General features: G+C 25.5%; 4 protein-coding genes across 9 annotated transcripts; 3 read left to right on the top strand and 1 right to left on the bottom strand.

The window, feature by feature from the left end:
- Positions 1–83: 83 nt before the first annotated feature.
- LOC122857773 (pre-mRNA-splicing factor CWC22 homolog) lies at positions 84–2,715 on the top strand. 2 transcript variants are annotated; one of them, XR_006374261.1, is made up of 3 exons: positions 84–2,195; positions 2,281–2,496; positions 2,640–2,715. XR_006374261.1 is itself a non-coding variant. In XM_044160140.1 (2 exons), exons 1-2 carry the CDS (start codon positions 152–154, stop codon positions 2,382–2,384), a joined length of 2,148 nt encoding a protein of 715 aa, XP_044016075.1. In that variant the 5' UTR covers positions 84–151; the 3' UTR covers positions 2,385–2,540. The 2 variants fall into 2 exon arrangements, 1 of the variants encoding a protein (XP_044016075.1); XM_044160140.1 differs by lacking the exon at positions 2,640–2,715 and having other exon boundaries at positions 2,281–2,540.
- Positions 2,716–2,753: 38 nt separating this feature from the next.
- LOC122857767 (protein CLEC16A homolog) lies at positions 2,754–6,796 on the top strand. Of its 4 annotated transcripts, none has more exons than XM_044160132.1 (7): positions 2,754–3,157; positions 3,238–3,426; positions 3,488–3,621; positions 3,688–3,845; positions 3,982–5,936; positions 6,028–6,158; positions 6,252–6,796. In XM_044160132.1, the coding sequence occupies exons 1-7, from the start codon at positions 3,150–3,152 to the stop codon at positions 6,710–6,712; spliced, it is 3,036 nt and encodes a 1,011-aa protein (XP_044016067.1). In that variant the 5' UTR covers positions 2,754–3,149; the 3' UTR covers positions 6,713–6,796. The 4 variants fall into 4 exon arrangements, with proteins under 4 accessions (XP_044016067.1, XP_044016066.1, XP_044016069.1 ...); XM_044160134.1 differs by having other exon boundaries at positions 2,757–3,157; positions 3,688–3,836; XM_044160131.1 differs by having other exon boundaries at positions 2,754–3,426.
- A 2,308-nt stretch (positions 6,797–9,104) lies between these two features.
- On the bottom strand, positions 9,105–9,997 carry LOC122857805 (dynein light chain Tctex-type protein 2B-like). Its single transcript, XM_044160197.1, has 4 exons — positions 9,937–9,997; positions 9,706–9,878; positions 9,439–9,635; positions 9,105–9,377 (listed from the first exon to the last, which is right to left on the bottom strand). The coding sequence occupies exons 1-4, from the start codon at positions 9,944–9,946 to the stop codon at positions 9,212–9,214; spliced, it is 546 nt and encodes a 181-aa protein (XP_044016132.1). The 5' UTR covers positions 9,947–9,997; the 3' UTR covers positions 9,105–9,211.
- A 192-nt stretch (positions 9,998–10,189) lies between these two features.
- LOC122857768 (hepatocyte growth factor-regulated tyrosine kinase substrate) lies at positions 10,190–14,090 on the top strand. 2 transcript variants are annotated; one of them, XM_044160135.1, is made up of 4 exons: positions 10,190–10,491; positions 10,605–10,689; positions 10,901–11,440; positions 11,520–14,090. In XM_044160135.1, the coding sequence occupies exons 1-4, from the start codon at positions 10,458–10,460 to the stop codon at positions 13,663–13,665; spliced, it is 2,805 nt and encodes a 934-aa protein (XP_044016070.1). In that variant the 5' UTR covers positions 10,190–10,457; the 3' UTR covers positions 13,666–14,090. The 2 variants fall into 2 exon arrangements, with proteins under 2 accessions (XP_044016070.1, XP_044016071.1); XM_044160136.1 differs by lacking the exon at positions 10,190–10,491 and having other exon boundaries at positions 10,632–10,689; positions 11,242–11,440; positions 11,520–13,747.
- Positions 14,091–14,614: the final 524 nt, after the last annotated feature.

Here is a 14,614-nt window from a genome sequence, read left to right as displayed (position 1 = left end):
AAAGGGACACGACGTTTTATATACGTTTAACAGTCTCTCTCTGTTGTTTTGTTGAGTAAAAATAAAAAAGTAGGTACATTGTTTTTTAAAAATATTTATTATAAAAAACAAACAATTTGTTAGTTATAAAGTCAGTATTGTTGTTTAAATTATGGATGTGAAAGATAAAAAATATAATCATAGATCAAAATGTGCATCATTGGAATATTCAAATCATGAAAATAATAATTCACCACCAGTAAGTAAAGAATCATCGCCTGAGTATAGAAGAAGATCATCACCATCTAGAAAACGATGTTATTCACCAGACTACGACAAAAGAGAATTTACTGGTCAAACATACTGGGAAAATAATAGACGTAAAAGTCGTCGTTATTCAGACGATGATACTGATAATAATGTGATTGGTGAACGTTTTTATGGTGGTGAAAGTAAACAATCATCTCGTGATGATGAACATGACAGAGAATCAGAAAATAAAGATCCATCAGTAATTCCACATTCTCAAAAACAAACTGTTGATTTACTGACATCAAAAACAGGTGGTGCATATATTCCACCAGCTAAACTACGACTTATGCAATCACAGATCGATGACAAAAGTGGTGCAGCTTTCCAGAGAATATCTTGGGAAGCATTAAAAAAATCTATCCATGGTCATATTAACAAGGTGAATACAAGTAACATTGGGTTAATTGTTCGAGAACTTTTTCGAGAAAATATCATTCGTGGATGTGGCTTGTTGACTCGTTCAATAATACAAGCACAAGCAGCTTCACCAACATTCACTCCGATATATGCAGCTCTAGTTTCTGTTATAAATTCAAAATTTCCTGATATTGGAGAATTATTATTGTCAAGACTAGTCAAACAATTTCAACGAGCATTTAAACTCAAAAATAAACCTCTTTGTATTTCATCGTCAACATTTATAGCACATTTAGTTAATCAAAAAGTTGCTGATGAAGGAATTGCACTTGAATTATTGATATTACTTCTTCATACACCAACAGATGATTCAATTGAAGTTGCAATTTCATTTTTAAAAGAATGTGGTATGAGATTAACTGAAGTTTCAAAACCAAGTGATGTTGATATGTTAAATGTCATTTTTGATATGTTAAAAGATATTCTTCATAAAGGTAATCTTGATAAAAGAGTCCAGTACATGATTGAAGTTATCTTTGCAGTAAGAAAAGATGGATTTAAAGATCACGAAGCTGTTCCTGAAGGATTGGATCTTATTGAGGAAAAAGATCAAATAACTCATTCAATAGAATTAAATGATAAAGCAGATTCACAAGATATTTTAAATGTATTTGAATTTGATCCTGATTATGTTAAAAATGAAGATGAATACAAAAAATTGTCAAAAGAATTTTTAGGCTCGGATGATGAGTCAGGAAGTGGTGGAGATGATGATGATGATGACAATGACGAAGATTCAGATGCTGAAAATTCTGATGAAGAAAATAAAAATAAAAATGGTGTTATTATTGACAGTACTGAGACAAATTTACAGGCATTAAGAAGAACAATTTATTTAACAATTCGCTCATCTGTATCACCTGATGAATGTACTCATAAACTTTTAAAAATGCAAATGAAACCAGGCCATGAAATTGAACTTTGTCATATGATTCTTGATTGTTGTGCTGAAATGAGAACTTATGAAAAATTTTTTAGTCTTCTTGCTAGGCGTTTTTGTGCTATCAATAAAATTTATATAAGTCCATTTGAACAAATATTTAAAAGTTCATACGAAACAATTCATCGATTTGATATGAATAAATTACGCAATGTATCAAAATTTTTTGCTCATTTATTATATACAGATTCAATTAGTTGGGGTGTTTTAAATTGTATTAAATTAAATGAAAAAGATACAACCAGTTCAAGTAGAATATTCATCAAAATTTTATTTCAAGAATTATCTGAAATAATGGAACTTTCAAAGCTCAATGCAAGAGTTAAAGATGTCACTTTACAAGATGCATTTGATGGATTATTTCCTCGTGATGATCCTAAAAATACAAAATTTGCTATCAACTTTTTCACATCAATTGGTCTAGGAGGATTGACTGATGATCTTCGAGAGCATCTCAAGACAAGACCAAAAACTGTTATCCAGCCTGTTGATACCAAAATCAAAGCATCATCTAGCTCTCCATCATCATCATCTTCTGATAGTTCAGGTAATTAATTTCATCTAATAAAAAATTCTAATAACCCATAATATTTATTAAAAATGTAATATTAAAACTGATTCTATTTAAACAGATTCATCATCATCACCATCATCGTCGTCGTCTTCTGATGATAATCGCAAGAAAAAAAAGACAAAAAGGAAGTCAACAAAAAGATTATCCCATAAGAAAAAATAAAAAAATAAAAGTAAATATAAAAACAAACAACATGGTAATTAATTTTACCAAGGCCACCAGAGATTTTAGCTTGTTAATCCATATACCTACATTATTTGTACAATCATAAAATGTAAATTTTTAAATTATAATAAATAAGCCAACTTTTACATCAAAGTTTTTTGTGTTTTTTGGACTCAAGTCTATTTATTTTTTTGATTTACCTCAACAATATTACTGAATTATCAAAAAATACTTGATTGAATTATTTTTCAGATCAAAAATGATTCGTGTGTGTGTTAAGTTGACGTGACCCTAGACAAAAAAAAGAAAACAATATCTACATTGCCAACAAAAATATATATTTTCTATAATTTGTTATTATATATTATTATTGTTTTGATTAAATGATAACTGAGACGTATGTTGTACACGTAACATCATGTACATAAATTTTAAAAATGCAAATAAATAATTAAAAAAACAATATTTTAAAACTAAAAAATAAAAATTAAATAAACAAGTAAGTTAACAAGTAAAAGAAAAATAATAAAAATATAAACAACAAGTGTTCAAAAGTGACAGTATGTGGATCCATAATTTATAAATAAAAAAAAAAAAAAAATAATAAGAGTCCAACTATAACAAGGTCGATTGATTCTTTGGACAGTCATCAAGATTAACTTGGATTAATTGTAGCAAAATAATGAGTCGCATTATCACAAAGGATTTAATGAGCAACAATTATTTTATTTAAAAATAATAATTTTAAAAAAATATACAATCATGCCCAAGTAACCTATCAAGTCATTTTTATTATTTTAAATAATTAATAATTAATATATAAATAAACAAATAAAATGTTTCGAAGCAGAAGTTGGTTTGGTGGTGGGTTATGGAAGCCAAAAAATCCACATTCACTGGAGCAGTTGAAATATCTTTATAATGTTTTATCGAAAAATCAAAATGTATCTGATAATAACAGAGGTTTATTAGTCGAAACATTAAGATCAATTGCTGAGATTTTAATTTGGGGTGATCAAAATGACAGCAGTGTTTTTGAGTAAGTTATTCAATGATTCATCAACAACCCCATACTAATAATAAAAAAAAATTTATTACAGTTTTTTTTTGGAAAAAAATATGCTGTCATTTTTTTTAAGAATTATGAAACAAAAATGTGGAAGTTATGTTTGTGTTCAATTGCTTCAAACACTCAATATATTATTCGAAAATATTAGAAATGAAACATCACTGTGTAAGTAAATCAAAAATAAAAAAAATATTATTTTAAAATTATTTAAATTAATTATTACACTTGCAGATTATCTACTGAGTAACAATCATGTCAACAGTATAATTGTTCACAAATTTGATTTTAGTGATGAAGAAGTTATGGCATATTATATTAGTTTTTTAAAAACATTAAGTTTAAAATTAAATGCACATACAATTCACTTTTTCTATAACGAGGTAAACAAGGTATAGACGTTGTAATTTTATTTAATTTATAGAAATTTGTACAAAGAAAAATAGTAAATAATTTATTTAATTATAATTTATAAATTATTTGATATTATATTTGCAATTAATTAATTTTTATTTATAAAAATTTTAGCATACAAATGATTTTCCTCTCTACACTGAAGCTATAAAATTTTTTAATCATTCTGAAGGAATGGTAAGAATAGCAGTTAGAACATTGACTTTGAACGTTTATAAAGTTGAAGATGTATCAATGCTTGCATTTATTAGAGATAAAACAGCAGCACCATATTTTAGTAATTTAGTATGGTTTATTGGTAATCATATACTTGAATTAGATACATGTGTACGTAATGATGCTGATCATCAAAGTCAAAATAGACTATCTGATTTAGTTGCTGAACATCTTGATCATTTGCATTATTTAAATGATATTTTATGTTTAAATATTGATGATTTAAATCAAGTATTATCTGAACATTTATTACACAAATTACTTGTACCACTTTATGTATATTCATTAACAAAATCAACAAATCAAATAAGCCAAACAAATGATGAAAGAAAACATGTTAGTGTTGTATTATCATTATTTTTATTATCACAAGTATTTTTAATTTTATCACATGTACCACTTGTACGTACACTTGCTACAATAATATTAAAATCTGATATTAAATTAATTGAAAATGGTGCTAATAAAATACTTGAAAAATATAATCAAATTGGATTTTTACCACCAAAAGAAAGTTTAGAAAAATCATTAGAAATTTTAAGTGTTAATTGTGAAATAAAAAATACATTAACAACTGATGAATTACAATTACCATCAACATCAATACAAGGACAAGATAATTTACAATTATCAAATACACCAAGTGATGATTTATCAACAACATCATCTGACAATGAGATTGATTATAATAATAAAATTGTTATTAAACAATTAAATGTAACTGATGAAGAAAAAGAAAAAAGATTAGCACTTGAAATACCAATAATTAATAAAAATCATGAAAAAGATGATGAAGAAGAAGAAGAAGAAGATGATAAAGTTGATGATAAAGATGATGATAAAAATAATGATGACAATATAACAACAATAAATAATCATCCATTTCTTGATACAATATTAAATTCATTAAATTGTTATGAAAATGATTATGCAACTCTATTTTCATTATGTTTATTATATGCATTAACAAGTAACACAAGTATTGATACAAATACACTTGACTGTTTATTAAAACATAATAATAATGATAATTATTATCATGATAAACTTGTTGAAAAATTAATAAATATAATATCATCAAGTTGTAGTAATAATTCAAAAATACGTCTTGTAACACTTGAAATGAGTTTAAAGCTATTAATTAAAATAATAATATGTGATAATAAAAGTATATTATGTGATGAACATTATGCTGCAATTGAAGGTGCTAAAGAACAAAGTACAGCATTATTAAGAAATTTTTATAAAAGTGAAGATATATTTCTTGATATGTTTGAGGATGAATATATTGAATCAAAAAAAAAACCATTAAATGTTGAATGGTTAATGATGGATAGTAATATATTATTACCACCAACTGGTACACCAATGACTGGTATTGAATTTAGTAAACGTTTACCATGTGGTGAAGTTGAAAGAGCAAGACGTGCTATTCGAGTATTTTTTTTAATACGTGAATTATCATTAATACTTAGTAATGATAATGAAACACAATTACCATTAACAAAACCAATTAATTGTGTACAAATTAATAATGTACTTGATTTAAATAATAGTGATTTAATAGCATGTACTGTATTATGGAAAGATGGACAAAAATTACGTAGATTTTTAGTTATTGATGTTATACAATTGATACTTGTTGAGCCAGATACAAGAAAACTTGGTTGGGGTGTTGCTAAATTAGTTGGTTTTTTACAAGATATTGAAGTTGCTGGTGATAAAGATGATTCAAGATGTTTACATTTAACTATTCATAAACCATTGAGTTGTAGTGCAACAAATAGACTGCCATTATTATCTGCTAAATTTATATTTGATGATCATATTAGATGTATGGCTGCAAAACAAAGGTTGCAAATTAAATATTTTAGTGTATTATATATTATTCAATTTATTGTTTGATTTAAATTAATATTTTGTTTGTTTTTTGTTTTAAAAAAGATTAACCAAAGGACGAATTAAAGCAAGACAAAAAAAAATGAGTCAAATTGCACGACTTCTTGATATTCCAACAAATCTTCCAAGTTGTTCAACACCGCCAAATTATGCTCTTCTAGGTCTTCGTTCTGAACGTAAGATAAATTTATATTTTAAATTATAAATGAAAATTATTTTAGTTGCATTTCACGTGTAACTTTATTAATTATATATATTATTTATTTTAGGAACAGCTGGAAGAGGTACCCGATTAAAAGATCAACAACGTTCAATGTTTACTGTTAATAAAGTACCTGGTTTTGCAGCACAAATGAGAAGAGACGGTCAAGTTAAAACAAATAAACGTATTGTTGATGCAAATTCACCTAGTCCAAGAAGTCAAGAAAATATAACAAGATCACGTGATAATTCACCTAAAAATCCTAGACCAAGAAGTGAAGAAATACCACTTGAAGATATGAAAATACGTAAATCTTCATTAGGATTAAATAGTACAGCATCATCTTCACAACAATCTGTTGCATCTGATGTACCAGATGATAGCTCATCAACTCGAAATATTACAATTAATAATGAATCTTCCATTGTGCTCAAAAAAAAATCAGAAGAAACTTCATTCACATCACCTCAAACATCAACACAAATTATTTCAAAACCTCGACGAAAAGGACAAGTTGAAACAGTTTAAAAATAAATGGAAAATAATAATTTTAAATTAATATAAAAGATTATAAAAAATTATAAAAGAAATAAATTAACAAATAAATTAAATTGTTTTTTTTCTTCATTTATTCAAGCCTGGTATTTTTTTTTTTCTATAGACAACAATAGATGTATATTAATTTCTCTTATATTTTATCATTTTGTTTTTTCTCTGTGACTGCTTAAATTGCTGAATCAGCAGAATCATATTTATCTTTTATCACAAGACAGCTGAATTGCAAAAAAAATTGAATAAAATTTTTATCTGTCGACAAATCAGTTGGTCGTTGGCTTGGCTTCCACTTGGATCACCTTTATCAAAAATTAATTTTCTTTGTTAATTAATAATATAACAATTAAAAATGAATAAAAAAAATTTAACAATTCCAAAAGAGCCTAAATTTTTGACGCCAAAGCGTGCTGAGAAATATGAATGTGAAGCAAAGAACTCAACAAGACCAGTATCACCAGAAAATATATCAGCTGCTAAATATCATCAAGATCTATTTCATGGACAAAAATCACCAAGTGATAAAAAAAATAATGATAAAAATAAATCAAATATTCAGCTTGGTTAAAATTATAAAATGTAAGTTGTATTATCTTTTTTATTTTCAACATATTTTTCATTATAATTATTTTATTTTACAGTGCTGAAGATATGGATATTATTTACACAAAATATTTTCAAACATTATTTATCTATTTAACGATTTTAAAATATAGTATTAAATTTTTTTAAATTGTTAAAAAGTGCATATAAATTCCTACACGTGTAAAAAATAGATAAAAATTTATGATCTTTTTTTATAAAATGATACTTGAAAAACTTGAATATTTAAAACAGTTAAAATAAATTATTTCTTATTCGATTGTTCGACACACTAGTGGTTTATTCTATTAAAAAAAAAAAAAAATTCTGTTGTTGATTTAAATTTTTTTTCGATAAAATAAAATGAATAATAAAAAGCTTTTATTACTGAGTGGTTTGGTGTTGAGTATTCTATCATCAGCAAGTACATTTGATGGCATACGTTCTGAAGATTTATTTGCTAATTTAAAAAATAATGTATTGGAAATTGAATTACAAATATCAAATGAATACACAGATGGTAATAGTGAAATGAATTATATAAAACAAAATATATATTCAATAATATCTTCAAAATTAAATGTAACAGAAATAAAAGAATTAATGATATTTGGATCAGAAGAAAATTCAGTATTTAAATTGAAAAATAATTTTTTTAATTCTTTAACAAATATTGAATCAATATTTGGATTATGTCCAATCAAAATTGTACCAAATTTATTTGATCCACTTAAAAAAACATTGAAAAAACTTAAATTAACAATTTATAATCATCATGCAATAAAAATTGGTTTTAAAAATCTTGAATTATTAAAAGAATTAACGATATTTGAAACTCCTTTGACCAATATAAAACCTGGAACAACAATTAATTTACCAAAAAATATTGAAAAACTTGAATTTAAAAGTTGTTATATTCAGTCAATTAAAAAACATTCATTTTTATCATTGATTAATCTTAAAATATTAATTTTACGACATAATCAAATACAAAAAATTGATGAAGGAACGTTTGCTGGTCTTGGTAGTCTTGTAGAACTTGATTTATCATCAAATTATCTTTTCGTCATTGAAACAAATATGTTTGAAGGTTTGACAAAATTAAAAAAAATTGATTTATCAGGTAATCATATTATGTTTATTGATCAGGATGTATTTTTATCAACAAATATTGAAATATTATTATTGGAATATAATTTATTTAGAAAAATTGAAAAAGGAATGTTTGATGGTCTTGAAAATTCATTAAAAATATTAAATCTTCAAAGAAATCAAATAGATGAAATTGAAAATAATACATTTGAAAATTTTCATAAACTTGAATTATTAGTTTTGAATAATAATCGAATCAAGGATTTAAAATATAATTCTTCATTTGATGAATTAAATTTATGGAAAAAAAATCAAGGTATTTCGAATTTAACACAAGTCGAAATATTTAAATTGCCAAGTGGAAAAAAATATTAAAATATATTATTACGTGGCTTACAACAAATGAAAATAATAAAAAAAATATATCAATAAAATTTAATATCAATATTTTATTGTTTAAAAAAACCAATAAAATAAACATCGATAATTTTTTGTGATGATTTTATTGTTAAATATTTTATTTCAAATATTATTTAAATATTATAATAAAAATTATTTCATTAATTTGTAAATCTATGTATTTTTAAATAAATCATATAATTTGAGTTGAAATAAACTAATATCTAATATCTAAATAATTATTTGTTGATTTTTATTTTTCTTTAAATATTAAACCTGGCCCAAAAATTAATCTGTTCCTTCAATAGATAATTTTAATTTTAAAAAATTAATTGACATTAAAGAATTATAAATACCTCAATTAATTTTTTTTCTTTTTTAAATAATCAAAATTATATTTATTTATTCATAATAAACACCAGCAACAACACCAATTGCATAATAATTTGGATTTTCAAAAACATATTTCGAATAATTATCTCGTTCATGATCCCACAAAAATCCCATACCAAAATTAACAGCTTGATTTTGTTTTTCAATTATTGTTATTGACACAATATATTTGTATCTTAAATTAAAAAAAAAAAATTAATATCACAAAATAAATTTCAATTAAAATTAATTAATACCTAGTGAAATTTTTTTTAAATATTTGTTTACGTATTTCCATTCCCATGTCTCTGGATAATTTATTAGCAACAACTGGATCATATTTTTGTATATTTTTTAATTGCTCATTCATAACATTTGACAATATTTTATCAATTACTGATATTTTTAATGGATTTAATGATTCAAGTTGATATGTATTTTGATATCTTGGTACCTATTATTAATTTGCATAAATTATTTATAATATAATGTATATTTATTTGTTTAAAAATTTAATAATTTACCTTAAATCCTCCTCTGCCAGTTTTAAATGCAATGCTATTTCTTGTTCCCCATAATAATGATGCTGTACTGCTTCCATATGCACTTCCAACAGCTGAATTTCTTCTGGTACCAGGTCGACTTCCTGATCTGTTACCATCTCCAACTGATTGTTTTGATATATTTTTTTCTTTAACTGTAAAAAAAAAAATTATCAATCAAAATAAAAATCAATTTTAATATCAATTACTTACTCATTGACATTTTTTTTTTAATTTAAAAAACAAGTCAATCATTAAAAATTAACAGCTGACTGTTTTTTAAAAACCATTTTAAATTATTCCCGCATTTTTTTTTTTGACCAATGAGCTTTTACTTTTTACCACAATGTCGCTTTTTCATGAAAAAAAAAAGAAAAGGGCGGAGAGAAGAGAAGAGAGAAAAACAACACACTGATAAAAAATTAAAATATATATATAAAGTAAGGTGTATATATTTTATAAATGTGTGTAATTTTTTTTTTTTTATATCGGCTGAATGCTGAGTCAAGCAGAGTCAAGTTGACGACTAAAATCCACTAAAATCTCTCCCATACATTTTGTGTATGTGTGTGTAAATATTTTTTAGTTTATTTTTTTTTTTTTATCATTTACTGTTGGATGACTCACATGACAATTATCAGATGTCAAAATTAAAAAACAGCTAATCATAATATTAGTTATAAATATTATAATTAATAGTATATTTATAAAAAACCCATATTGGGAAAATAAAAATGTTTCGTACACCACATTTTGATAAATTACTTGGTAAGTAATCAATTATTGTCATGACCGATATATTTTTTTCAAAGTTACAAGTGTTGTTATCTTAATATTATACTATAAATTTGATAATTAATTTATACTATTATTTTATCTAGAAAAAGCTACAAGTAATTTACATTTAGAGCCAGATTGGCCAACAATACTCCAAATATGTGATCTCATACGTCAAAATGATGTCCAGTAAGTTTCTCTTTTTTTTTTTTTCAGTTCATCTCTCTCTCTGTCTCTTTTTTTATTTATCAATTGAATTAACAAACATGTTATTATTATTATCATTTAACAACGAATAAAAATATATCTTCTTGTTGAAAAAAACAACTGTCATTTACTCATGTAATTTAATTTAAAAATAATGATTGTTTTTATAATTTTTAATGAAATTTTGTTTTAGGCCAAAAGTAGCACTAGCAGCAATACAAAAAAAAATAACAAATGCAAATCCTCATATTGCATATTTTGGTTTATTGGTACTTGAATCATGTGTTAAAAATTGTGGTAGTTTAATGCATGAAGAAATTGGTACAAAACAATATATGGAACAACTTAAAGATATTGTTAAAACATCAACACATGAAAATTTAAAAAAAAAAATACTTGAATTAATACAAGCATGGGCATTTGCATTTAGAAATAGTCCAAAATATACAGCAATTAAAGATACTGTAACAATAATGAAAGCTGAAGGCTATGAATTTCCATTATTAAAAGAAAGTGATGCAATGTTTTCAGCAGATACTGCACCAGAATGGGCTGATGGTGATGATTGTCATCGTTGTAGAGTATCATTTAATTATATACAACGTAAACATCATTGTCGTGCATGTGGACAAGTTTTTTGTGCTCAATGTTCAAATAAAAAATCAATGTTACCAAAATTTGGTATTGAAAAAGAAGTTAGAGTTTGTGAAGCTTGTTTTGATAAAATAAATAGGTATGAAAATACAAAATGCTTATTATATTATTTATTATGTATTAATTAATATTGATTTTTTTCTTTTTAATAATTTTAGCAAGCCAAGTACAGCAAGTACAAAAGAAACTGATTTACCAGTTGAATATTTAAGTAGTTCATTGGCACAACAACAACAGGTACCAAATCGTAAAACACCTGAGGAAGTACAAGAAGAAGAAGAACTTGCACTTGCACTTGCATTGAGTCAAAGTGAAGCTGAAGAAAAAGAAAAACAAAAAAAACGTATGACAAATGCATATAAAATAAATTCATCATTAATAAATAAAACAACATATTCACCACCATCATCACCAGCACCACCAAGTCCATTATTGACAAATAAAAAAGACCAACAACAACAACAATCACATCAACAACAACAACAAGATGATTCACAAGTTGATCCAGAATTAGCACGTTATATGAATCGTAAATATTGGGAACAACGTGAAGCATCAATAAGTGATGAACAATCACGTCAAAGAACAGATGTAACAAGTCCATCAGCACCAAATATTAGTAGTCCAATGCCACAGAGATTAGTTGCAACTGATAAATCAGATAATAATGATGATATTGAAAATATGGATGAATTTGTAGCTCATTTACGTTCACAAGTTGAAATATTTGTAAATCGTATGAAAAGTAATTCATCACGTGGACGTTCAATATCAAATGATAGCTTTTTTCAAAATTTATTTATGACAATATCAACAATGCATTCACGTTTATTAAAACATATTAGAGAACATGATGATACACGTGTTATGTATGAAGGTTTACAAGATAAATTAGCACAAGTTAAAGATGCACGTGCTGCACTTGATGCATTAAGAGAAGAACATCGTGATAGATTACGTCGTGATGCTGAAGAAGCTGAACGTTTAAAACAAATGCAAATGGCACAAAAACTTGATATTATGAGAAAAAAGAAACAAGAATATTTACAATATCAACGTGAATTAGCATTACAAAAAATTCAAGAACGTGAAAGAGAATTACAAATGCGTCAAGAACAACAAAAACAACAATATATTATGGGTAGTTATCAACCGGTTGGTAATTATATTGGACCTAATCAACAAGGTTCACCAATACATCAATTACATTATCATCATCAACAACAGCAACAGCCTCCTAATAATTTTAACCAAATGTCACCAACAACAAATCAAGGTCTTTATGCATATGGACAAGGACAAATTGGTAATTATCCAATGCAAAATTATGGCATGCCATCAATTAATCAAATGGGACAACAACAACAACAACAACACATGATGGCTGGTATGGCAAATCAACAAGAGCATCAAACTGCTCAATTGGCTGGCAATGAAGCAATTCAACAACAACAACAATCACAACCACAACAACAACCACCACAGCAACAAGGAATTATGTCACAACAAATACAAAATAATCAAAATCATCCACAAATGACACAATTAAGTGGTCCTGGACACCAAATGGTAATGCCTACTGGTCATCCATCAACTGGACCATCACAGCTATCTCAAATTCCACAAGTTGGTCATCAACAAGCACCAGGACATATTGCCAATCAAATAAACATGCAACATCCTCAAGGTATGCCAACTGGACCACAAGGTATGCCTTTGGTTCAAGGTAATATACCAACTGGACCTCATATTATACATTCTGGTCAAGGTATTCCATCTGGAGCTCAAAATATTCCAAGTGGTCCTCATAGCATACAACAAGGACCTCATAGCATTCAACAAGGTCCTCATACTATACAACAAGGACCTCATAGTATACAACAAGGACCTCATAGCATACAACAAGGACCTCATAGCATACAACAAAGACCACAAGGAGTTACACAAATATCACAAGGACAAATGACCCATGGACCTCAGGGTCCAATAACACATAGACCACAGCAAGGTCATATTATGACAACTGGTAATCAAGGTATTCCAATTGGAACACAAAATATTCAAACTGGACAACAAATTACACAACATCCACCAATTGGAAATATTGGTACGATTAATGTTAATCCAGGACATCAGGCTATTGTTCAAGGACAAATACCACAAATATTACCATTCCAGCCACAACCACAACAACAACAGCAACAAAAACAACAAAATGTTACAACAATTGGTGAATCAATAAGACCACTCCAAGATATAAAGACTTCTGGTGATGACACTGCTGAGCTCATCTCTTTTGATTAATTATAAATATTATTTTATTATTATTGATTATGAAAATTTAAAAAATTAATAAATACAATAATAATATTAATAATAATAATGAAATATAATAATTATTATAATTAATTATTTGACTTTAAATCATTTGATTTTTTTTTTGTTTTTAAAATTAATCATTAATTTGGTTTCAGGATTTTTTATTTTTTTAAAATGCACAGTGATTTTTTTAAAAAAAATTTGAGAATGTAATTTATTTATAAATTCTAAATTAAAGGAAAAAAAAGGGAATATAATATTATGTATAGGAAGAAAGAAAATTTTTGTTGACCCATTTATTTTGAATATTTTAAAGTCAAACGATTAATTAAAAATATTAAAATTAAATAATTGTAGTAATGAAATTTTAAAATAATGAACAAAATAAAAATCAATAAAATAAAAATAAACAATTGTTTTTGTTATTCACATTAAAAATTGTATTAAAATATTTTTTGATTTATTTTTATTTGAATTTTTCATATAGGTTTTGGACAAATTCAAAAAACATAGATGAAGAAAAATATTCGACAAATTACAAGTAAATTAATTTTTATTTGCTAAATAATTTCTAAGCAGAAATTTCATGGAGTTGTTCTTCTAGAATTTTCCTAAAATTTTTAAAATTTAATTTCAATTATTTTTATTTATTTTTATATTTTTTAGGATCAATAGTCGAAATTCCATAATTTCGACGATTGATCCCACTTGAAAAAAAAATATTTCTAAGCTGAAATTTCATGAAACTATGCTTCTAGTATTTAGACAATACCTAAGTATAATTATCTCAAAAATTTTATAATTAAATTTCAATTACTTTTATTTTTTTTTTCAATTTTATATTGTTCGATTTGAAAAGCCGAAATTTCATAATTTCGAAAATCTATCGCATTTCGAAATAAAATTATTTCTAGACGGAAATTTCATGCAAATA

Source organism: Aphidius gifuensis, linkage group LG5, assembly GCF_014905175.1.
Source record: "Aphidius gifuensis isolate YNYX2018 linkage group LG5, ASM1490517v1, whole genome shotgun sequence".
Classification (NCBI taxonomy): domain Eukaryota; kingdom Metazoa; phylum Arthropoda; class Insecta; order Hymenoptera; family Braconidae; genus Aphidius; species Aphidius gifuensis.
This window is presented reverse-complemented; position numbering and strand designations above follow the sequence as displayed.